At 49.2% G+C, this 22499-nt stretch overlaps 5 protein-coding genes and 4 non-coding genes across 12 annotated transcripts; 6 read left to right on the top strand and 3 right to left on the bottom strand.

Annotated features, from left to right (window-relative positions):
- Positions 1–271: 271 nt before the first annotated feature.
- Positions 272–3066, bottom strand: SURF6 (surfeit 6). 2 transcript variants are annotated; one of them, XM_032708079.1, is made up of 5 exons: positions 2890–3049; positions 2274–2489; positions 1573–1664; positions 444–1131; positions 272–377 (listed from the first exon to the last, which is right to left on the bottom strand). In XM_032708079.1, the coding sequence occupies exons 1-4, from the start codon at positions 2981–2983 to the stop codon at positions 460–462; spliced, it is 1074 nt and encodes a 357-aa protein (XP_032563970.1). In that variant the 5' UTR covers positions 2984–3049; the 3' UTR covers positions 272–377; positions 444–459. The 2 variants fall into 2 exon arrangements, with proteins under 2 accessions (XP_032563970.1, XP_032563969.1); XM_032708078.1 differs by having other exon boundaries at positions 272–1131; positions 2890–3066.
- Positions 3067–3381: 315 nt separating this feature from the next.
- MED22 (mediator complex subunit 22) lies at positions 3382–10161 on the bottom strand. Of its 2 annotated transcripts, none has more exons than XM_032708094.1 (4): positions 9995–10161; positions 9011–9091; positions 8515–8723; positions 3382–4880 (listed from the first exon to the last, which is right to left on the bottom strand). In XM_032708094.1, the coding sequence occupies exons 1-4, from the start codon at positions 10115–10117 to the stop codon at positions 4688–4690; spliced, it is 606 nt and encodes a 201-aa protein (XP_032563985.1). In that variant the 5' UTR covers positions 10118–10161; the 3' UTR covers positions 3382–4687. The 2 variants fall into 2 exon arrangements, with proteins under 2 accessions (XP_032563985.1, XP_032563984.1); XM_032708093.1 differs by having other exon boundaries at positions 3383–4886.
- LOC116797011 (surfeit locus protein 1) lies at positions 9437–19467 on the bottom strand. 2 transcript variants are annotated; one of them, XM_032708087.1, is made up of 10 exons: positions 19336–19457; positions 18528–18609; positions 18273–18400; positions 17834–17916; positions 16870–17061; positions 16484–16556; positions 16000–16162; positions 15285–15366; positions 15005–15078; positions 9437–9447 (listed from the first exon to the last, which is right to left on the bottom strand). In XM_032708087.1, the coding sequence occupies exons 1-9, from the start codon at positions 19390–19392 to the stop codon at positions 15012–15014; spliced, it is 927 nt and encodes a 308-aa protein (XP_032563978.1). In that variant the 5' UTR covers positions 19393–19457; the 3' UTR covers positions 9437–9447; positions 15005–15011. The 2 variants fall into 2 exon arrangements, with proteins under 2 accessions (XP_032563978.1, XP_032563977.1); XM_032708086.1 differs by lacking the exon at positions 9437–9447 and having other exon boundaries at positions 14587–15078; positions 19336–19467.
- Positions 10199–14319, top strand: RPL7A (ribosomal protein L7a). The gene is made up of 8 exons (XM_032708090.1): positions 10199–10256; positions 10793–10913; positions 11348–11497; positions 12267–12407; positions 12739–12818; positions 13145–13275; positions 13609–13678; positions 14162–14319. Exons 1-8 carry the CDS (start codon positions 10254–10256, stop codon positions 14264–14266), a joined length of 801 nt encoding a protein of 266 aa, XP_032563981.1. The 5' UTR covers positions 10199–10253; the 3' UTR covers positions 14267–14319.
- LOC116797298 lies at positions 11202–11274 on the top strand. The gene has a single exon (XR_004360612.1). It is a non-coding gene; the product is annotated as a small nucleolar RNA SNORD24 (small nucleolar RNA).
- On the top strand, positions 12130–12196 carry LOC116797299. Its single transcript, XR_004360613.1, has one exon. It is a non-coding gene; the product is annotated as a small nucleolar RNA SNORD24 (small nucleolar RNA).
- Positions 12497–12573, top strand: LOC116797297. The gene has a single exon (XR_004360611.1). It is a non-coding gene; the product is annotated as a small nucleolar RNA SNORD36 (small nucleolar RNA).
- LOC116797291 lies at positions 12992–13065 on the top strand. The gene has a single exon (XR_004360606.1). It is a non-coding gene; the product is annotated as a small nucleolar RNA SNORD36 (small nucleolar RNA).
- A 21-nt stretch (positions 19468–19488) lies between the features above and the next one.
- On the top strand, positions 19489–22333 carry SURF2 (surfeit 2). Its single transcript, XM_032708091.1, has 6 exons — positions 19489–19621; positions 20004–20158; positions 20374–20477; positions 20906–21097; positions 21593–21744; positions 22231–22333. The coding sequence occupies exons 1-6, from the start codon at positions 19514–19516 to the stop codon at positions 22312–22314; spliced, it is 795 nt and encodes a 264-aa protein (XP_032563982.1). The 5' UTR covers positions 19489–19513; the 3' UTR covers positions 22315–22333.
- The last annotated feature ends 166 nt before the right edge of the window (positions 22334–22499 follow it).

The raw sequence follows: 22499 nt of genomic DNA, 5'->3' as shown, positions 1-22499 counted from the left end.
AACTATTACAAAGCTGCTAAAAAGGTATTTCACTCAGACACAAAAACCTCAAGGCAGCTCCTAATCCATTCAAACCACAAGCATCTTGTTTGCTCTATGCACTCCTTTTCCTTTATTTTTGCCCCCTTTGAAGGCCATCAATCCCAGGGGTTCCCTTGGTGGCACCCACAGCATGAGGGACACACCCTACAGCACATCAGGAGTGACAGCAACCAGCATTTCCTCTTTAGGAAAGTAATAGTAATTCTTATTATTAACCAGCCAGAAGGTGTTTCCTTGGGATACAAAACTTTATTAACAAACACACGTTTTTTTTTTCCCTGTAACGAAGCTGGGAAGCCATGGCAGTGCCTGCCCCACAGCCTGGTGTCCCCAGGCACTGCCCTCCCCCAGGACAGTGGCACACAAGAGGGACAGTCCGCCCTGGAATCTGGGCTGCCAGGACCAGCTGCCTCCCTCTCATGTTAACCCAGCTTTTTTCAAGTCCTCTGGCAGAATCCGGCCTTTCTTCCTGGCCCTGGCTTTCTTCTTCTCCATCCTCTCCTTCTTCTTCTTCTGGATGTTCTTCTGCCGCTTGTCCTGCCGCTGCTGCATCTTTTCCACCACCCTTATTGTCCGCTGCTCCCACTGCCTTTTGCGCTGTGCTTTGCGCTTCTCCTTGCGCTTCAGAGCCTCTTTCAGCCGCTCCTCGTTGTCACGGATCTTCACACCTTCCGCCTTATAGAGAGCATTCGTCCATTTTATCTTGGTCTCCAGCTCCCGAGCTTTCTTCTCATCCTTATCCTTGAGTTCCTCCAGCTTATTCTTCCTCGTCTCCAGCCTGCTCAGCAGCTGCTTGTAGTTCCTGCCTGTCAGAGGAGTGATATTGCCTTTCACTGCTTTCCTCTTCTCCTTCTTCTTCTGGATCTTGTTCAACTCATTTTCTTCATGGACTTCAACTCTGTTAAAGACAATCTCAGCTCTGCTCTCCTCCTTTTTGTTTTCTGGCTCTACTGGTACCTCCTTAGTTTCTTTCTTCTCCATTTTTGCCTTCATCTTTAACTCCTTTCTTCGGCGCTTCTTTCTCTCTCTCTCATATTTCCTTCGCTGCCTCTTCTCCAGGACTGCAGGGGTTAATTCTTTGGCATTATCCTAAGAAGAAGAATGGACATGAATGAGCCCTAAAGGGATAAAAGCAGAGTTGAAAGTGGGCTGTCCTGATTTCAAACTTCCCCTAAGAAGCACACCAGCTGTGACAAGGAGCTCAGCTGTTAGAGACACTAAACACAGCACGGGCATTTCAAACCCTTCCCTCTCTCCCAACAGCCCGTAGCTGTTCCCCTTCAGTGCTCTGCTTTTTCCTGAAAATCACCAGAGGCATGTTCTCCTCCAAGCCTGGCCCCACCTCTTCTCATGTGTTTTTTCCACAGAACACACTTATAACACACAGAGGTCTCCCAGCAATACCTACTGGCAATTCCTTAGGAGACAGAAACAGCTCCAACCCTGAGCCTTGTGAGATCCTGTCCCCACATCCCCTGGGAGGCTGAGGAGAATTTATAGTGCAGAAACACGTATTAAAAGTTCTCCTACTTGTCCAGAAGCTTTTTTAATCTTCTCGTGCAGTCTCTGACGCAAGAGATTGATTGCAGAAACAGAAGGGGAACTCAGTTCACTTTTACTCCCTGAAAACGAGAGGAAGAAAATAAAACTACTTAAAAGACAGCACCAGCTAAACAGAAGCACTTTCTATGGCTGTGGGAAAAGCTCCGGGAACTCTGGAGATGCTGTGAATGGAACGGAAAATCTGAACAAACCAAGAGTTTCTATTTCATTGGTTTCCTTAGAATTCCCCCTTTTCTATCCATATTATCATTCAACACTGCCAGCAAGTGGCCTGGCATGCCCCGGGGCTGCCTGGCAAGTACCAAGCTTGTGGAAACAGAGGCACTCAGGACATCTTTTCTCTGTGATCTGGCTTTTCAGAGTCATAATAGAAAACTGACCTGGCAGGACAGGGATTGTATCCATGCATAATTCCCAAAGTTACACAAATACATTAAAAAGTCTGCATTTCAGTTTAAACACCGTTTCTAGAGAGCCACCCAGTGGTGATGGCACAAATCTGTGTCCATAGGCAAAAGCTCTCAGGGCACACAGAATAAATTAAGATGTTCTTAATTCAGCTGAATTTCTTCAAGACTTTCCAAACTAGACATGTGTGAAGCAACTGAAAAGCAGCCACATCAGCCCAGGTCACTTTAAACAGGTCATGGCAATGCTGGAATTCTTACCTGTGGCCAAACTCTCATTCCTATTCTGTGTAACACCCTGTGGAGAGGATTTGCTGGTTTGAGGGGCTGCTTTCTGTCCTGGAGTGGATTTACTGGTGTTAGAAACCACCTGTTTGACTGAAGGTGCATTCTTCTTCTCAGCTTGCTTCCTCAGTTTCTTTCTCTTCTGTTTCTTGGGCTGTCTCCCAGCATCCTCGGGCTGGCCTGGCTTAGGCACTAGAAGGCAAAACCAAATTACACAAAACAGGACAATGCTACTTTCTCACTCATAACATTCAGCTATTACTGAAGATTAAAGTTTCAGCATTGCAATGGCATATCTTAATGTTCAACAATCACACATTTTAGGATTTATTTAAATAGACCAAACATGCTTGCACACTTCAGTATAAGCCCAGCATTCCCACACCCATCACCACAATGAATGGAGCCCGCCGATTTCCAGAGCTCCCAGTGCAACGTGCACAACGTGTTTCAGCAGAGATTGTTTTATTCTTACAAAACGGCACAACGCCGCTGCCCGGGGCCAAGCACCCTGCAGAGACTCGGCTGTCGCGCCCAGACTCCCACAAAGCTGCCGGAGAGGGCAGAAGCCGAAGGGTTACAGCTCCATTACCAAATTTCCTCTTCCGCGACTCCGGGGGGTGCTGCGCGCTGACCCTCCTGGCCAAGCCCTGCAAGTAGGAGTCCTGGGCGGCCAGGCTGGCCATTGTGGCCGCGGGGTGGCCCTGCCAGCTCGTTGCCGGGTCCCAGAGGCGCTGTCCCCTCCTCGTGGATCCCCGCAGGAAGTGATGGCTGGAAGCGCGCCGGCCGGGAAGTGACGGCAGCGCCGGGCGCGCTGGGAGCGGTGGCAGCGGCCGGGGCTGGAGCTGCCCCCGCTGGAATTGCCGTGGGCACCGCCGGGCACTGCCAGGACCGAGGGGTCCGCGGAGCCTCGGGGTCCCTCTGCCATACCAGGGGTGCTTGGGCCTCTCCTGGACTCGGGCCCCGTCCTTCCAGCATCACCCCGGAGCTCCCGCAGGCTGCCTGAGCTTCGCCCCTAACCTCAGATGTGGAGCTCCCAAACCCTTACTTGGGTTGGAGGACACACAAGTGCAGGGGTTGAGGTCCCCAGAGCACGGTCGGGTTTAGTGATGGTTTCTGTAGCCCCCAAACGGGAACGCCTGCACGGAGCAGGGTTTTCTTCCCAGCCCGTGGGGGGAACGCTCGTCCCGTTCCATGTGCACGCTCACGCTGTCACACTTCCACAAAGCCTCGTGGCTGAAAACACACGCCTTAAAAAATTATACAAAACAGCCAAGTTTTATTAAGTCACCTAGTTACAAAAATAAATGGAATGGAAGAAAAAGAAACCAAAAAAATTATAGCAAAATTCACATCCTAGGAAAGGAGACATTACAGCAGAACGCCGGGGAAGATCAGCAGGTTGTTGGAATGCACCGGTGGCTCTGCAGTGACACTGAGCTGTGGTGACCCTGTTCCAGTGCAGTGACATCCCCCTTTCAGCTGCACAGCTCGGGCCACCACAAAGGGGAAGGGCAGATGATGTGCTGAGCTGCTGAACAGCTGCAGAACAAGCACCAAACGTTTCTTTGGAAGGAAACTGAGAGTAACCGAGTATCCCTCACTGCTCCCAACACCCCAGTCATCTCAGGATCTTTTTATCAGGCAGAACTAAAAGCCCACATAAACAGTAGCTTCATGTTAGCTCAGACTGTGTTAGCAGAAATTCCTGTGTAAACACTGAAGAAGGAATCAACTAAAGCTGCTTCTATTTGTGGCTTTGAGCAAGTGGCATCGTAGGTCCCTCAGTCTGGTCCCTGTTCCTCTTCACAGGGGGAACTCTGCTCTTCCACAAAGGTCTCCTGAGATCCTCCTCCCAAATCAAGAATTCAAGTTTGTGAAGCACTTTGACAGTGAAGACTGTTACGTAAAAAATACTATAAGACTCTTTAAATTAGACCAGAGGTTGTCAGATGCCATCCTGAGAGAGCTTTAAAGCAGCCAGAATGTCAATAACTTAGGGAGGCAGAGTAAAACCCCAAAACACTCACTGCCCCCACATTTGGCTCAAGTTATTCAACTCCCAACACTCCAGCATGTACTTACTGAGATTCACATGGAAACAAACTGGACTTCTAAAGAACTCTACACGTAACTATCACGTAAAAGCAAACCTGACTCTAGTTTGTTAGCACAATCTGCTTTGTGTCTATTTATCTCTATCTCTTAAGGGAGAGGAACACTCATGGCAGTGTCCTGGTGGGGAGGAAGCACCGCAGCCATCCTGAGGGCAGAAACCTGCCAGCACAGCTCCAGCGCCTCCTCCCGACAGCAGGAGACGCTCAGTAGTACAGCAGGCGGAAGACTTCCAGCAGCGCGGGGCCGGTGGGAGGAGCACGGTCGGATCCTCTTCAGGAATGCTCGGCGGGGCCCGCCCCGTGCCCGTTCACGTGAGGATGCGACGGGGTCGAACTCTGGGAGGGAGCAACGCTCGGCTCTGCTGTGGCAGCTGCCAGAGGCATCGAGAGGCTCTCGGGGGACAGCGTGGCAAAGTCTTGTCTCCAGTAGGCTTCGCACAGCGGGAGATCATTGCTGTCACACAGACTGTAGCTTTCCAGAACAAACAACCCCAGTGAGGAGAGAGCAGGTGCGGTGACAGAGGAGGGGAGGGACGGGAAGGGTGGGGGGAGCGAGACAGAAGCAAAGCATTAAGAAAATGGCAAAAAAAAAAATGCTGGATGTAAGGTCTGTGTTCACGAATTCATCACAAGCCGCGTGACACCGGCCTTCCCTAAGGCACCCCTGAAAGGCTGGTCCTGAACCTCATGGGCCTGGTGGGGATTGGAGCAATTTCAGACATAGAACTGGTGCTACAAACTGAAACAGAGGCTCAGTTCTCATCCAGACACTCCAAGTCTCTGGAAAATGTCCTGGCACCCCCAAGTACAGGAGTTCTGCTACTGATCCGAGTGAGACATGGACCTCACCCAGAATTATTTTACTCAGAATTAGATCACAACCTATGTGAGGGAAAAAAAGTATCAATCCTGCTCTATATTTCAGTTCAGCAAAAAAGCTACAATGGTTTTGTGGCCTGTCCCTGTCTAGATAAAGAAGAAACCTATTTGCACCCTTGCCCTTTCAAAAAAGTGCTCCACAGTTTGGGTCTTCTACTGAAGCTTCTCAGCCTGATTATTATAAAGTAGTGACAGCTCCTGCCTTTTCCCAAAGAGTCTGAGCTAACAGTGCTTCTAAAAGCAGCTAGTTGGATTCCAACACTGTAGGATATAGAGCTGGATGAACCAGCAGTGTGGGAATGCAGTGTTTTTAAACTGGCTAATTCTTGCCTGTGCTTGAGGAAAACACAACGTGGAAGGGCCAAAACTAAAAAGAAACATGGAATAAAACTGGAACAAAATCAACACGAATCCCAAAGAGAAGAAGGAGCTGCACACAGAAGAGACACCCAAGACAAAGTGAGTGCTGGAGCAGAAAGCAGCTTGCATTCAGAGAAAAACAAACCCAATGGGTCAAGTGATTTTGTTGTTGCAGCTTTATTTACATTTGTAATGTATGGACTGATGCTTAGGGAAATATTTTAAGTGTAGAACATGAGACAGTTCAAATTGCACAAACATGAAACGTGAGATCTAACCCCACACTCGAGACAGCTCCTGTGATCTCTGAGGAGGGAGCAATGGAACACAAATGCAGGTTTGGGGGTTAGGATGAGAGAAGGCAAGCTGGACCTGGAGTTACCACTTTGAGGAACAAGCACACAAAGCACTAGTTGCAAGCTGAGCTTTTTTCTGGCAGCATCACCCAGCTGGCTTTGCAGAAGTGAGAAGGGAGTGGATACAGGTTTTATATCTGGGACCTCTGCAAAATCCCTTGGAAGATCAGCCCTAAACACACAGTGAAGCTGAGTTCAGTTAACAAAGACCTTCAGGACTGAACCAGAACTACAACTCCTGTTCTGTCATAAACCTCAGGCCTTGATTTCCAAGGAGATCCTGGCCACAGCATCCAGCACATCATGGCAGGGGAGTTACTAACAAAATCTTAGATGTGCCAGAAGCAAAACTAGCTTCTCCTGCTGGCCCAGCTAGAACAGTTCTAAAAGTCTAAGCTCCACCTCTCAGGTAACACTCCTCAAAAGTCAGGGTCAGTGAGCAGCTCTGCACAGGCCCCAGAGCACTGGCCAGCCTGCTCCCTGTCCTGGGAGGGTTCCTCAGTGCCTGGAAGGATCTTCACTACTCCCCTGAGGCACCCACCACTCTGTGTGCAGAGGAACAGCTCTAGGAAGCTACTTGGACACAGGGCAGGAAAGCAAAGATTCCTTCAGAACAATCTCCTGGGTTTTATTTTCAAGGACCTGCTTTTGGGCCTCACCAAAAACGCCCACGTGCACATAAAAGGCCTGGCAAACACCTGACCCTAAAACTGAGATGCACCCCAGGGCTCCCAGGATGGAATTCCCCTTTGGAGGCAAACTGACTGTTCCATTTACAGCCACTGAAACACGACTGTGACATAACAGAAACCCTTTTCACCATCATTAAACAATCAGGTTTCATTAAAAATATTGCAGTACCCTAATTATAAAAGGATTTTGAATTAAATCACTGTTTCTGTGTTTACACAGACACAGTCTCTTTGGTGCAGAAAAAGACAGGAAAGAGCACAGGAAGGGAGGAAGTGCTAAAAGCAAATGACCAAGTGCTACGTGGCAACAGGTTTCAGATCACAGCTCTGCAGAGTTGCCAGGTTTCCTCACCTCGTGACCAGTAAGAAAGAGCACACAGGGAAATCCATTTGATGTACATCCACACTTGTGCTTCCCTGTTAGTTCTGTCAGGAAAGGTTGCTTCACTTGGCACCTGGTGCCAGGCAGGTGAAGAGACCGTGCCAGCATGGTCAGAACCCCTCAGTCCAAAAGTGACTGACACAGTCCAAAAGTGACTGACACACAGGGGTGGCAGCCTGGGGACAGGGTGAGGGAGCACATCTGGCACATGTGGGGCACTATCACCCCACACCACATCCCTCTGGACACAGCTCACTGCTATGTGTGTGCAGCCCATGTCATGGATCTGTCAGCACCTGGGCAAGTGCTTGGGTTTGTGACCATCTCTCTTCATTTCTGAGATGTTTCTAGGATTGCTTTGACAATCCCCCCCAAAAAAAACTGAATAAAGTTTGAAAAACAAATCTAAACTTTTGCCTCTAAGCTATGTCATATTAATATCTGCTTACTCTTGAAATATATATATTATTCATAAAAAATGGCCTTACTTTCAAAGATACTGAGCAATTAGGGGTTTGGTTGACTTAACTGGGGTTATAGGCATTCAGCATTTTTAGGAAAAAAAGGAAAAGGCAAATGTAGAAAATCCAGTCATTAAAATTTTAAATAAGATTTTTAAAAGTTAAGTTTCTGTTTAAAAGTCTTAGCATTATTGCACTGACTTCACTTAGCTTGGACAGTGCAGCCAAAATAACCAGGTTTGCATTTTTTTTCCTCCTGCTTTCATTTCCTGCATCATTAACTAGAAGTGCTGGAGTGCATAACAAAAAAAAATTAAAAAATAAAGTGTCTGAATTCTCTGAAGTCTGTTTTTCCTAAGTAACAGGCTTTAAAAAATATTAAAAATCCTACAAACAAATCAGTAATAAGTCATTATTCCTTAGGAAAATCCTATCACAATACTTCATGATTCCATGAGACTGAGCAAGTTTTTTTTTGCTCCTTTCAGATGTTCACCCCAGCAGGACTGGAGGCAGCTGGGGACAGTGGACTATGAGGGGGAAGGCACAACATGTGACCAGGTCACTTGTGAAAGGACTCACCACCGAGGTGTGGTGACATCTAACATCAGGACCCAGCTCAACAAGCTGGTCTCTGTAGGGAGAGAGCCAGAGGCTCCTTCAGAGGGATTTCCCCCAAGGAAATTCATCTCCTTTCCTAATAATTCCAACAGAAGCCTAAGCAAATTATCTGTCAGACCTAGGATGTTGTGAATACCTCCTTCACTAGGACATTTATACCTTGTAGGGTATCTACAAGGAAAAGGCAGTTGCTTTAGCTGCAGAAAAAGAATTTGACCTAATTAAAACCAGGAGTAAAAATTTTGGGGAGGGGGGAACATTCTCCACACCTATACTCTACTTGCTTGTCTGCACTAACTACCCCAAAAGGGCTGGAGTCGTAAGGCAGAGTCCACTGCCCTATTTGTACCTGGAAGAGTAATATTCTTCTTCTAGCTCGTACAGGTCAATGGAGATCTCATCCCTCAGGGCAATCAGCTTCTTGTCACACTCCTCCTGCAAACTCCTCAGCTGCTGGTTGCGCTGGTTGATGGCTTCGTTCACAGAGGGGAAGTCGTTGAGGATCAAGAACTGCTTCAGGTCAGACACAAGTTTCATCAGGGACTCGCCAGCTCGGACCTCGCGGCAGGGAGAAAAACCACACATCAAAACAGGGCTTTGCTCCAGCTCCAACACAAGATCTCCCAAGCTGCTCCTTCAGCAGGATGAAGTAAAAACTCCCACGTTCCACAGGGATTCTCACAGAAGCCTGTAGCTGACAAGCCACCCAGCCTTCCCCAGCCACCCCAAATACCAGTTACTGCCCCAGCAGCAGTTCTTGTGGGAGATATAAAGATCCACCAGTGAACCCAACAGCACCTGAAGGATGTGCTGCCCACAGACCTGAACAGCTCAGTGCTACTCACAATGTTTGCAGCTCTGACGTGCATCTCGTAGTTATCTTGCTCACCCTGGGTTGCTCGAGAGACTTGAGTTTCATCCTCAATCTAAAGGAATAAAAAGTACACATATCCACCTTTACATATTTAAAATCCAGACAGACAATTACTATGTTATAAGGCATCATATATGGGAATATATGGGAATATGTGTGAATTTCATATATAGGTGAAATGTATATGTGAAAAATATATGTGTGAAATTCACATCTATAGACGAATTTCAGTTCAATTCACATCTGGAACTGCTGGGGCACCTCTGGACTTTACAGCACCCACGTATCATCATTGCTGTCCTCCCCTCTTGCTTCTGCAGTTCTCCCCCGTTCAGGAACATCACAGGATGGTCAGGAGCAGCCAGGGAGGGCTGACTGCTGTCTGCCCTGGGGAAGGGACCCTCTTCCCTCTTGGAGGAACCAGGAGAAACAGGACTGGAGCACCTCCCCTATGGAGACAGGCTGGGAAAGTTGGGGCTGTTCAGCCTGGGGAAGAGAAGGGTTATATAGAGACCTCACAGCCCCTTTCAAGTATCTGAAGGGGCTACAAGGAAGCCAGAGAGAGACACTCTGTCAGGAACTGTAGTGACAGGACAAGGAAGAATGGATACAAATTGAAAAAGGGGGAATTTAGGTTAGGTATTGGGAAGAGATTCTTCCCTGTGAGGGTGGTGAGGCCCTGGCACAGGTTGCCCAGAGAAGCTGTGGCTGCCCCATCCCTGGGAGTGTCCAAGGCCAGGCTGGACGGGGCTTGGAGCAACCTGGGAGAGTGAGAGGTGTCTCTGCCCATGGCAGGGGGTAGGACTGGATGACCTTTAAGGTCCCTTCCAACCTCGTAATAGTCTATGATTCTCTGAGTCTATGTCCCCTCACGGGCTTTGCTCTCCCCTCACAGCCCCCCCCGCCTCAGAACCCAGCCCCGCCCTTCTCCCCTCAGGAGCCGGGGGGTGCCCACCTTGGCCGTCTTGATGATCTCGGTGAAGTTGTCCATGATGGACTTGACATCGTCCTTGAGGCGCTTGTTGTAGGACTGCAGCAGGGTCTCCTTGCTCTGGGGCAGCACCCGGGGCTGCGCCATGGCCGCACCTCCCTCACAGCCCGGCCCCGCCCCGCCCACCTCTCGCGAGACCTCCCGCCTCTCGCGAGACCTCCCGCGGCGCCCCGCCGATATCTCCCGGCATGCCCCGCACCACCCCTCTCTCCCTCCGCCCAAGATGGTGAGTGATGGCGGCGGCCGGGGGGGGCCGGGGCCATCCGCTTCCATCCGCCGCCCTCGAGGGGCCGCGGCACCGCGGGCAGCGCCGCGCGGGCGCTGGGCAGCCCTGGCAGGCGGTGAAGGGGCGTTCCGTGCCCGATTCGCGGTGGCCGCGGAAGGCCGGGTGTGGGCCTGTCGCGCCTCCGGCAGCGCGGCCGGGCCGCGGCGGGTCCCCGGTATGGGCCGGGTCCCGGTGGTCGGACCGTCACCACTGTGGGGGTGTCTCGGCTGCTGTCGGGGAGCACCGGGCCGAGCGAGGCCATTGACACGCGCGTTTGGTCGTTGTCGCGCTCCGGGAGGTTTGTAAACCTTGTAAAGGCAAAGCGGAAGATTTGCGCTCTCTGGAAGAGCAGGGAGCTCTTCTGGCTCTTCTCCCTGCTCTGGGAGGTGGCATTTATTTTCCGCCTGGGAAAATAAACGCGTTTCCAGGGCGGGAGGGTAACTCTTTCATGCAAGTGTTGGAGGCAGTAGAAGGCAGTGTGTGTTTCTTGCCTGCAGCCGAAAGGAAAGAAGGCCAAGGGCAAGAAGGTGGCCCCGGCCCCTGCTGTAGTCAAGAAGCAGGAGGCCAAGAAAGTCGTCAATCCCCTCTTTGAGAAGAGGCCCAAGAACTTTGGCATTGGTGAGTAATTGGGATATTTGGGATGTTTGCTCCACTTTGTTTTATGGACAGATGTCTAAATTATAAACAGATTAATGCTGTAGAGTCGAGAGGGTGATGGAGGCAGTTACCTTGCTGCTTGGAGTTAGCTGCTCTTCTTAATGTGAAGGTGGTGTTGGACAATTTGCCAGACTTCCCTTTGCTTGTCCTAATGGATACATTATATGCTCCTTTTGGGGTGAATCTCGCCCTTTTGCCTGTGTTTGTGGCAAATAATTCAGCCCTGTGCAATGCCACTTTTGTACGGGGTGCAGATGATGTGAAAGAATATTTGCTATCTGAGTGGCTGTGCTGACACATCACCACCAAGATCACTGATGCCCCTGTGCTGCTCCCTGCTGCTGCTGCTGCTGTGGGTTTGGGGCAGCTCTGAGCTGAGGGCTGTGCTTTTTTAGGACAGGACATCCAGCCAAAGCGGGACCTCACTCGGTTTGTGAAATGGCCGCGGTACATCCGGCTGCAGCGCCAGAGATCCATCCTCTACAAACGCCTCAAGGTGCCTCCTGCCATTAACCAGTTCACCCAGGCCCTGGACCGCCAGACAGGTAGGGATGTGCCCCACATCCTTGGGTTTAAATGGGATGTGCCTCAGGGAAGGGGAGAGAAACTGAAATCTGGAGCATGTCTGTTTAGGGAGGCTCTAATAGTGATAGAGAGTTGATGTGTGAATTTGCTGCCTTAAGCCTTGATTGCTGCTGTGTACCCTGAAAAGGGTGTTAGAAGACAACAAAGCTGCTGCTTACTGACCCAAACCCAGCATTATCTTAACTGTGTTTCCATCAGAGTCCATTCTTCCAGCTTGATGTGGAATCTCCCAGGGTTCTTCTAATTGTGTAAATACACTGAGAAACCTGTAGGAGGAAAACCAGCATCCTGCAGGCTGGCATTGAAATGAAGGAAGAAGGGACTTTAGGGTCGTCTTTAAATTAGTAAAAAAGCCTTTTCCAGGTGACAATGTCTATGCAAGAAAACTTGGACCCATGTAGGGTAACTCCTTTCTTGTAGATGTTGCCAAACAAGTTCCTTGCTTTAAAGTAGACAGTGCATCACCCCTGACCATAACTGGTGTGGGGCTCCGCAGGCATTTCCTCATCCAGACAGTGAAGGAGCTCTCACAGCCATCAGAGGTGCACTTAGAGGTAAATAGGGGCTCTGAAGGTGCTCTTCTCTTGGACTGTGCAAATGATGATCACTTTTTGCTGCCTAAGCACACGTGATGACAAACCACCAAGATCGCTGATGCACTTCAGTGTTTTACAAAGTGATGCTTAGATTCTCAGGTTGTGCAACTAATGAGTAGATGTTCTCTTGCAGCCACACAGCTCCTGAAGCTGGCACACAAATACAGGCCAGAAAATAAGCAAGAGAAGAAGCAGAGGCTCCTGGCACGTGCTGAGCAGAAGGCTGCAGGAAAGGGAGATGCTCCAACTAAGAGGCCACCTGTCCTCCGAGCAGGTGACTGTGTGCCTGGGCTTGGCTGATGGCCAGCAAGGAGTGTGGTGCTTGGTTAGAGAGAAAACTGATAAACAGGCTTGGACAAGCTATTGCAATGATGTATGAATTTCTTCACCTGAGCTCAAAGTGAAGAGCAAAAAAGACGAGCTTTTTAACCCTGAGCTTTAGCAAATTGTCCGTGAAATGTCTTTGTGCTGCTGATGTGGAAAGTTTTCATGACTTCCATAATTAAGGCTGCATTATGGAACCTGAGCTGGTTGTGTGAGGCTTTTATGAAAGCTCTGAAAATAGACTGAGCAGAATCAAAGCTTATCTATAACTTGTTTTTCAGGTATTAACAGTGTCACAACTCTGGTGGAGAACAAGAAAGCTCAGCTTGTAGTTATTGCCCACGATGTAGACCCCATTGAGGTGAGCATGGTACAGGCTACCCGTGGAACTTAAGGTGGGGTCAGAAGTGGTCTTGAGGTGAAAATGCATTTTAGGACAAATACTGCATGAAAGAGAATGCATAAAAATATACATTTACCATAACTGGGATGCTTATGCATATTTGTAGTTGGTGTGACAGTGGGGCTGGGCCCTTGCAATGATGTTTTGAATTTCTTCACCTGAACCAGCAGTGAAGAGCAAAATGAGCTTTTTAACACTGAGCAGTTGGCCACAGCCCAGGCTGATGCCAGGGGTGAAAAGATGTTCTCCCTGGGTTACACAGCACAATTCCCTTTCCTTTTCAGCTGGTGGTGTTCCTGCCAGCCCTGTGCCGCAAGATGGGAGTGCCCTACTGCATCATCAAGGGCAAAGCCAGGCTGGGCCGACTGGTCCACAGGAAGACTTGTACCTCGGTTGCCTTCACCCAGGTTAACCCGTAAGTAGTAGCAAACTTGGGTCTCTCTAAAATGAAATAACACCTTTTTAATGTCTAATAAAAATGTATCAGCTGGATCCCGAAGCTACAGGTTATTTTGGGTTACCAGAATGGATCATTACTCTGAAATATGTGTGTGGAACTGTTAGCCTTAATCTGAGCAGTGCAGATTCTAAAGTATTGATGGGTTGGAGTGTTAACCCTTTGCAAGTGATGCTTATGATTAACCTGAAAAACTGGGTTTGCCACTAGAAGTTCTCAAATCCTGTGGCTAAATATTTATGGAAAACGTTAAATCAAGGCTCTAAAAAAATTTAAAACTGTCACCAACAGGGAGGATAAGGGAGCCCTTGCCAAGCTGGTGGAGGCTGTCAAGACCAACTACAATGACAGATATGATGAGGTAAGGTCCTCTGTGCTGCTGTCCTTGTCTTGGATTTTATTCTGTTAAAATTCCCAGAAGCTTCCCAGAGATACTCAGATTTTTTCAGACATAGTGACACCAGCTTATAAAGTCTGTTGGGTGTGTTACACCTAGAGTTGCTTATGGTGTACCCAGATTCTTTACCCAAGGATGGGGTAAAATGTGAATGCTGTCACCAAGTTAGAAGTAAACAGTGCTATCCCAGGGCAAGGATTGTAGAAAAGTTCTGCTTGGCTGAACTCCATCCCCCAAGTCCAGGAGTTACTTGATGGCTGAACCCAACACCCTTCATGGGGAAAAATCTTAAGCTCTTTTTTCTCTTTGCTGTCCTGAAATATAGTTCAGTTGCTTGAAATGTGTAGGGCTTTGTAGTTGAGGGAGCTCTTCCCCTTGTGCAGAAGAGAGTGGAATTGTGTGAGTTTGATTGCATGAGGCCTCTGACCTGTCCTCCCTTCTTTGCAGATCCGTCGTCACTGGGGCGGGAATGTCCTGGGTCCAAAATCGGTGGCTCGCATTGCTAAGCTGGAAAAAGCAAAGGCTAAAGAGCTGGCTACTAAGCTGGGCTGAAGATGTACTGGATTGCTTTGTACATAAAGACAATAAACCCCAGCTAAGTTTCAGTGGTCTCTGTTAATGGGGGCAAGGGGTGGCACTACTGCACTTCAGTTTGCCTTCCATGAAATGACAGAACAGTGCTGTGCAGAAGTGGCTGCACAGAGCAGGTTAGTATTTCACTTGGAACAACTGCCCTTGATTACTAGTCCTGTGTAATAATTCCTCTCCCTTGAACACACAGCCCAGCAACAGCAGCTCAGCTGCACATCCTGGATCCACAGTAACCTGTAATTCAGGTCTGTCACTGTTCAATGTAAGATGCACGATGCAAGTCACAAAGCAGAGACCTGTAGGCCTTTATTTACTCTGATGCAACGACTTTGAGCCACTCTTGACCTCAGGAATGGCTGCTCAATGCAAAGAAACTTTGATTCACAAAATCCTTTGGATTTGTCTTTTGGAAAACGCAGCACTGCAGATGTTAAAATGTTGTAGCTTAAAATCAACCACAACAGAAAAATGTGTCCTTGATTACTATTTTTAAGTTCAGTACTTCCAAGCTGCAGCCAAGTCACGCTGGTGGGAGCTCAGAGTCTGCAGGAGTTGCTTAAAAGTTGATTTGCAGCTTGATAGAGGTGCATGTTTGTGGAACACTGCCCTGAAATCCTGGGTGTTTCAGCTGTTCAGGACTGCTCAGGCTCCTGTCTTCCATAAAAGTCTGCTCCTGACTGTAGTACAAATGAGTTACACGTTCTCCTCACCGAGGTATCTTCTGTATAAATTTCCTGTACCACAAGAACGAGGTTGCAGCACATAAGCCATACCTATGAGAGAGAAGAAAGCCACATATTTGCACCTTTCCAAGGTGGACTGCACCTTTCTAGGGCAGCTACAAAAACTGATTATTTCACATCACCTTGGAAATTTTACTTAGGTTAAAAATTCAGGCTTCTGTAGCTTAAAAGCTCATGCAGGCAGGACTTTACATCCCAAAGCACCCCAGGGAAGGTCAGCCAGACTGGTCCCTTACCAGGTGACGATGTACTGCATGTGCTCATTCCGCAGGCTCACTCTGGTCTGGCCACCAATGGGCCCCCCTGGGACGGTGCTTCCTGCAGGGACAACACAGCCAAGTTAAATCTTCAGCCTGCACAGTGCAGAGCTGCCTTGGCTGTGAGAGAAGGGATGAGGGTTGTAAGTCTGGTGGATACCCTGCTCCTTTTCTGGGGCAGTGGTGTTCCCAAGTTCATAGAATCACAGAGTGGTTTGGGTGGGAAGGGACCTTGAAGACCATCTCATTCCAACCCCTGCCATGGGCAGGGACACCTTCCACTAGCCCAGGTTGCTCCAAGCCCCGTCCAACCTGGGCTTGAACACTTCCAGGGATGGGGCAGCCACAGCTTCTCTGGGCAACCTGTGCCAGGGCCTCCCCACCCTCACAGGGAAGAGTTTTTTTCCTAATATCTAATCTAACCCTGCCCTCTGTCAGTTTGAACATTCCCCCTTGTCCTACCACTCCATGCTCTTGACTGAAGTCCCTTTCCAGCTCCCTTTCAGTCCCCCTGTGACCTTCAAAACTGGGATAGCAGAGTACAGGAAGAGAAAGATGCAATACCTTGTTGGACTTGATACTAAAAGTCTTTACAAATGATTCTATGGCTCTACCTTTCCAGGTGCCCAGGGAAAGTAACAAACTGAATGGAAAGGGAGGGAGACTGGTGGGGTTGGGTTCCTGTGTGACTTACTGAAATCTGCATCGATGAAGACGGGCTCAGCACCGGTCACCTTGGCCATGGCCTCCAGGTCTCGGTAGTGCCAGCGGTTTTGTTCGATGTTATTCTCAGGCACAAAGGGTTTCCGGGTCTCTGTTAACCTCACCACCCCCGTGAGATCGATTTCCTCTTCAATCTAAAGGAGAAGTGCAGAGAGGAAAAAAGGAATCTTTCAAGATTCATTTCATGTTCTGGCACACCCGAGTCCTGCCAGGAAAGCACGGCACTAGCAGGGTGTGAGCATACATGAAGCTGTTGTGTCCTGGATGTGCTGTAACACAGCAGGGGAAAAAAGCAGAACAAGAACAGCTCCTTGTTTGTAAAACACGTTATTTACTAACGAAAAGGTGGGAAACAAAGGTTTGTCTTTGAAAAGCGCAATGACTGTTTAAGTCACCTCCCATGATGCTGAACATGAGCAGAAAGTAACACCCCACATTCCCTGGATCCCCCTTACCTGTCCCTTCAGCCTGGTCTCCGGTTTCAGTTTCTTTCTGGGCACAAATCCTCGGTTGACTAAAATCGTGACCCTAGAGTTACACACAGAAGTAAGTCTCAGGACTGAAAGGAAATTTATTCCTGCAGCTGCCTGGAACTAAAGACCAAAGAAAAACAACCCACATGTTTGCTGCCATTTCTTTTTGTCATGTTAAAAGAAAATGTTAAAAGTGCACTTTAAAGGGGAATTTAAACACAATTTCAAATTAAGCCTCAGTGACCGCCCAGACCGTGAGAGAAACCCTTTAAGGGAGGGGGAGTGACTGATGTAAATCTAACCACAATTCAGCTTTTCCAGATGGAAGTGAGGTGCTCAGGTGGACCACAACTCAATCCTTAACTGACCCCAGCTCTGTGCAGTAGAAGGGGGTGACGACGTTGGCTCCGTTCTCCGGGTGGGATGTCAGCCGCCCGGCTTCCCGGGCTTCCCGCCCCGGGTCCACCAGCGACCGGGGCAGAATGTAGAGCTCCTTGGAGTGGTCGAAACGCCCTCGGACCTTCACAGGCCTGTACTCCAACTCCTTCAGTTCCATGGGGCTGCATGGAACAAGAGGAGAACAAAATCATGGCTGTGATAGGCAGATTAAATTAGGGGATTTTACCATGGGATTCTCCTTTTCCCTAATGGTTCGCTCTAGAGCCAGCTGGCAAGCGGAAGACAAACACCTCATGGAATATGCAGCTGGCTCAATATTTTGTTACTATCACAGGGAGTGATGATCAGGAGTATCCTGAGAGAAGTTCTTTTCCATGATATCTGCAACCCAGATGTCACAGAGCTGATGAGCAGGTGGATTCACTACCTGTGCATCCAGCCACAGGAAGCGTTTCTTTCCCATCCCAGACCATGAAATCCAACAACTGAGACATTCCAACAGTTGTGCCAGGTGGCCAAGTGACCTTAAAAACCTCTCTCATATCTGACACAACTGCTCAACACATGGGGCAGGGCCTGCTGTCAATTCAAGACTACTTGTTGTAGGAATAATTCCTTTGGGATGTCAGACACCAGCTACCAAGCCCTCCTTCCCCAGGATTAGATATGGTATGAACTACATCCCACATTCTCCTGAACAGAGATTCCTCCTTTTCCCATGCATTTAGAATATCCCATAGGAAAGTATTCACTTATACTTTTACTAAAAATAAGAAAAGTAACAGGATCTCTCTCTAATTTGCTGGTACATCTCAATTCCCATTGCAGTCCTTCATTTTCATGCAGGTTAGTTCAGCACAAGCTCATTAGTGCAGGGTCCATATCTAATATCCCCAGCACCCTGTAGATAATAAACCATCCCAGCTTCCATACTCTAATGTCAGAGGGATAGGATCTGCTGTAATTCTTGATGCCAGTTGTGCAATCAAATCTAATTTCCACTTTCGTCGCTGAACCTGAAAGTACACAAACACAAAAGTAATTCTTTAGGGTAGAACAGAGCAATGCAATAACCTCAGCAAGCCTTGAAATCTTGGTTGTAATTTTTTCATCAGACCTGGCCTAAAACAGGGTAATTGGAGATGTGAAAATGGGGGCTACTGACTTTGAGAAAATATACTGAAATAAAAGTGTAAAAAACAAGAATCTCTCCTTTAAGGACTTACAAATGGACACTTGGAAAACAGAAATGTAAAACAACAGCAAATCTTTACCCTGCCTGTGATTTGGACTAAATCAAACAGCCAGAGACTGAAAAATCTGACAGCCCTCAAGTGCTCATTTCTTGAAAAAATTAAATATTTATTTGTACCTGCCATGTGCCGAGACCAAAGGTGGTCAGAGGGACCAGGAGAAGGCCCCATTTCAGTAAGGCATCATCACCAGATGTGTCAGCAGCTGCTGCAGAACTCCGTGGTCTGCAGAACCTCAAGCAAACATCTAGAGAAAAACAGAATGAGGAACAGGATTTATAGAGAAGAGGTGCCAGATTCCTACAGGAAATGTCACTTTGGTATTAGGCTGAAGCAGGGCAGAAGCCCAAACAAATCTTAGGCATCATTCTTACCTTTAGTCTGCTGAACCAGCCCAGAACCTGCTTTAGTTAGGGGATATCCAAAAAACATTCTTCTGATCAAGCAAGGTGATACCTACATGGAATAAGAAGGATCCTTTGTAGTATCTCTGCTTTGTAAAACTTCTGTTAGGTGGTATCAGTCACCTACATGACTGCATGAAATTTTGCTTCCTCATTGATTTTGAGCAACTGCCTGTGAAACACTACAGGCCAGGTTATAATTCAAACAAAATAAAGTTAGATTGCAGTTGCAGAGCTGACTACAGCACAGCAAATGAACTTCCATCCGTGCTATCAGCAAACACACGCAGCAGCCTAATCTGTATTCTTGACACAAATGGGGACAGGATCACGGGATGAGATGAGAGGACAAGATGAGGGTACAGGATGAGGGGACAGGATGAGGCTACAGAATCAGGGGATGGGATCAGAGGACAGGAGGAGGGGACTGGATGAGGGTACAAGATGAGGGGACAGGATCAGAGGATGGGATCAGGGGACAGGAGGAGGGGACAGGATCAGGGGACAGGATCAGGGGACAAGACAGAATGAGGGTACAGGATCAGGGTACAGGATCAGGGGATGGGATCAGAGGACAGGAGGAGGGGACTGGATGAGGGTACAGGATCAGGGGACTGGATGAGGGTACAGGATCAGGGGACTGGATGAGGGGACAGGATCAGGGGACAAGATGAGGGGATAGGATCAGAGGACAGGATCAGGGGTTGGGATCAGGGGATGGGATCAGGGGACAGGAGGAGGGGTTTCCCCGGCCCGGCCCCGCTCCCCCGAGCCTCACCCGGCCCCGCCGCTCCCGCAGCAGCCTCAGCCCGGAGCTCAGCACCATCCCGGCCATGGCCCCACCAGCCCCGCTGCTCCCAGCCCGGCCCAACCCGTCCCGGTACCGCAGTCTCTCCCCCCGCCCCGCCGTGCCCGCGGCCCCGGAACGGGAAGCTCTCCCGGCCCGGCCCCTCGCGATGGCGGCGCCGGGCCCGGCGGGCGGCGTGGCCGGGCCGGAGGTGCCCGAGGCCGAGCGGCGATTCCTGAGGCAGCACCCGCTGCTCAGCCCCGCGGGGCCCGGCAAGGTGCGGCCGAGCGGAGCCCTGAGGGGACGGGGCCGCCTCCCTGGGGGGGTCGTGAGGGTGGTACCCGGTGGGCTCGGCCCCGGCGAGCTCCTGGTCCTTGGGGGTGTCTCTGCAGCTGTGGGAGGCCGGGAAGGAGGGCGGTGGTCCTGCCCTTCCCAGCACCGGGATGGATACAGAAAGGGTGGTTAGACACTGGAAGGGGCTGCCCGGGGAGGTGGTGGGGTCACCCTGGAGGTGTTCAAGGAAAGACTGGACGTGGCACTTGGGACCATGGTCTTGGTTGACACGGTGGTGTTGGGTCACAGGTTGGACTTGATCTCAGAGGTCTTTTCCAACCTGATTGAATCCCCTGGGCTTGCTGCCCATTCGTGTTTTTTTCCAGGTGAGATGCAGGCTGACAGGACACGAGATGCCGTGTCGGCTGTCGGAGCTGCAGGCTTATACCAGCGGCAAGAAGTATCAGCGGCTCATAAAGACAGCCATAGAGTTCGACTACGGCACGTTTGAGCCCCACATAGTGCCCAGCACAAAGAGTTTGTACGTATTCGTCCTCCTCTGTGTTATGTTATGCTTTACGCTTTGTTCGATCTCAGACGTAAAGTGGTTGAGCTTTACAGTTTTTATGGGTTTTGGGAGACTGGGGAAGGTTTTATGAAGTATTTATCAACTTTGAGTATGGTGCTTGTAAGTGAAAAGTTATGAAGTAACAGCATACTTAAACTCTTGCTGGCTCTTTCTTTTTGTGTCTCTAGACACCAGCTGTTCTGCAAGCTCACCCTCAGACACATCAACAAGTTCCCAGAGCATGTGCTGCGTCATGTCCAAGGGAAGCGCTACCAGAAGGCCCTTAAAACGTGTAAGTAGCTTTTCTGCAGCTGTTACCAGACAATTTTTTTTTCATTGAGCTGTTGAGATTCCAGTGGATCTATGCGAAGGGACTGGGATAGTTTTCTTTAGACTGGCATCAGTGTGTTGCTGTGTGTGCTCCTCAGCCAGGAAGGAAGATCCCAGATGTAGGGAGCAATTGGCCTCTAGCAAATACCTTGGGACATCCCTCCTTGAGAGGATCAGTTCTAAAACTCGCCCAAGGAGTTCATGTATCCAGCACAATCTGTTTTAACATCTTCTCTGGTCCATAGTGTTGCTGTAGATTATATAGGTTGTATATTTGGGGTGGAGCATGCTGAACTTTGGAGGTGCATTTCCTATAAGCTTGAGCTGGACATGAAAGGACTTGGGGACTGGGCTGCCTGGCTCAGTGCTGCCTGACTCTCCCTCTGGTAGATGAGGAATGCCAGAGGGAAGGAGTGGAGTATGTCCCTGCCTGCCTGAGACAGAAGAAGCAGCGGGCACAGCATCCTGATGACCAAATGAATGGGAGCAGAAAACCTCACAGGAAGGAGGAATTCTGGGAGCCAAAGTCCAGTGATGAGGATGGAGAGGAGACAGACGACAGCATGAGTGACCTGTACCCACGTGAGTGAGAACACTGGTGTCATCTGTGTCCTGAAGAAGTTTGTTGGCTGATTTTCTCCTGGTTTCTTTATACTGTTCCCTGCTGCCCTTCCATCCAGTTTGGGGTTTTGTGTCTTGGAAAAGCTTACCACCACCGAATAAGAAATAGCATTATCACTAAGTGATAATCAGTTGGATCATGTAAGGTGTGAGGGGAGAGATGCAAGATCCACTGGGATTTGCTGCTTTAGGTATCTCCCTTGGTTTCTCAGCAAGTCCTTGAGTCTGACAGAAGCTGGTCAGCCTGTTTTACTGACTTACATCTGGAGGTGCAGATCATCTTGCTGCAGGAGCAGAGGTGTAACTCCACCTGTGCTGGAGTTCCCAGAACAGGATTAGTGAGACAACCAGGCACATTTCCAATAAAACACCACTGGCAAATCACCTTTAAGCTGCTCTCAAAGTAAAGTTAGTGTGCACAGGTAACTGATTCTGAGCTAAATCTTTGTGTTTTAGCTGCACTCTTCCCAGAAAAAAGCCCATCAGCTGCACAGACCACAAAGGGCAGCGATGACTTTGCGACAGACAGTGAGGATGACGGGGCCAAGAACGGAGAGGACGGTGGAAGGACGGATGTCAGCAGAGCCGTGGGCAACAAGAGAGGAAAGGTGGGAGTCACCCCGCTGCCTGCAGCAGCAGGGGAGCGTGGAGCTGGGATCTCATCCTGTAGGTGTTCCATCTATTCCTGTCTGAGAACCAGCAGAAGGTGCAAAGCTGTTCAGAATAGACTCTCCCTGTTGTGCCAGACACTGACTTGCATCCCGAGGTGTGAATTGCTGCCAGGCAATGTTTATCCTCGCTGTGGTAGTGAGCGATGTTCCTGCCTGTATAAACAGCTCATCTTTGGTGGCATCCTGCTGCACACGGTCTCAGCAGGGAGGCTGATGTGTGTCTTGTGGGTTAAGTGTCTTCCAAATACACAAATATATGTGAAACCCTTTTGCAGTCACAGGATCCTTCTAGATCTCTTTTGAGGCGCTGCCTTACAGGACATCCCCTGATCCCACTCAGTTTGGGAAGCAAGCGTATGTTAAGATATATAAAGATGGATTAAGGGGTTGGAAATAAGCTGACTGAACTTTTCTTCTCTACAGAAACAGTCGGGCCCTTTAAAGAAGAAATTCAAGAGCCATCATCGAAAACCCAAGAACTTCAAGAAGGCAACCAACGGGAAATAAATTTTATGACAAATACCTGGCCTGAAGCCTGTTGTGTAACAATTCCAGTAGGAGCACAAGTGCTTGCCCATTCCAGTTAACTGTTACAGGTGCAGAGGGGAGGAGTGGGGTGGAATTAAGTTGTATTCAAAGAGCTTCAAGCCACCCCCATACCAAGGGGAGGATTTCTGCTGCAGTCAGGTGCA

Source organism: Chiroxiphia lanceolata, chromosome 21 (assembly GCF_009829145.1).
Source record: "Chiroxiphia lanceolata isolate bChiLan1 chromosome 21, bChiLan1.pri, whole genome shotgun sequence".
NCBI lineage: Eukaryota > Metazoa > Chordata > Aves > Passeriformes > Pipridae > Chiroxiphia > Chiroxiphia lanceolata.
The sequence above is the reverse complement of the archived record's forward strand: the minus strand, read 5'-3'. Positions and strand labels throughout refer to the sequence as shown.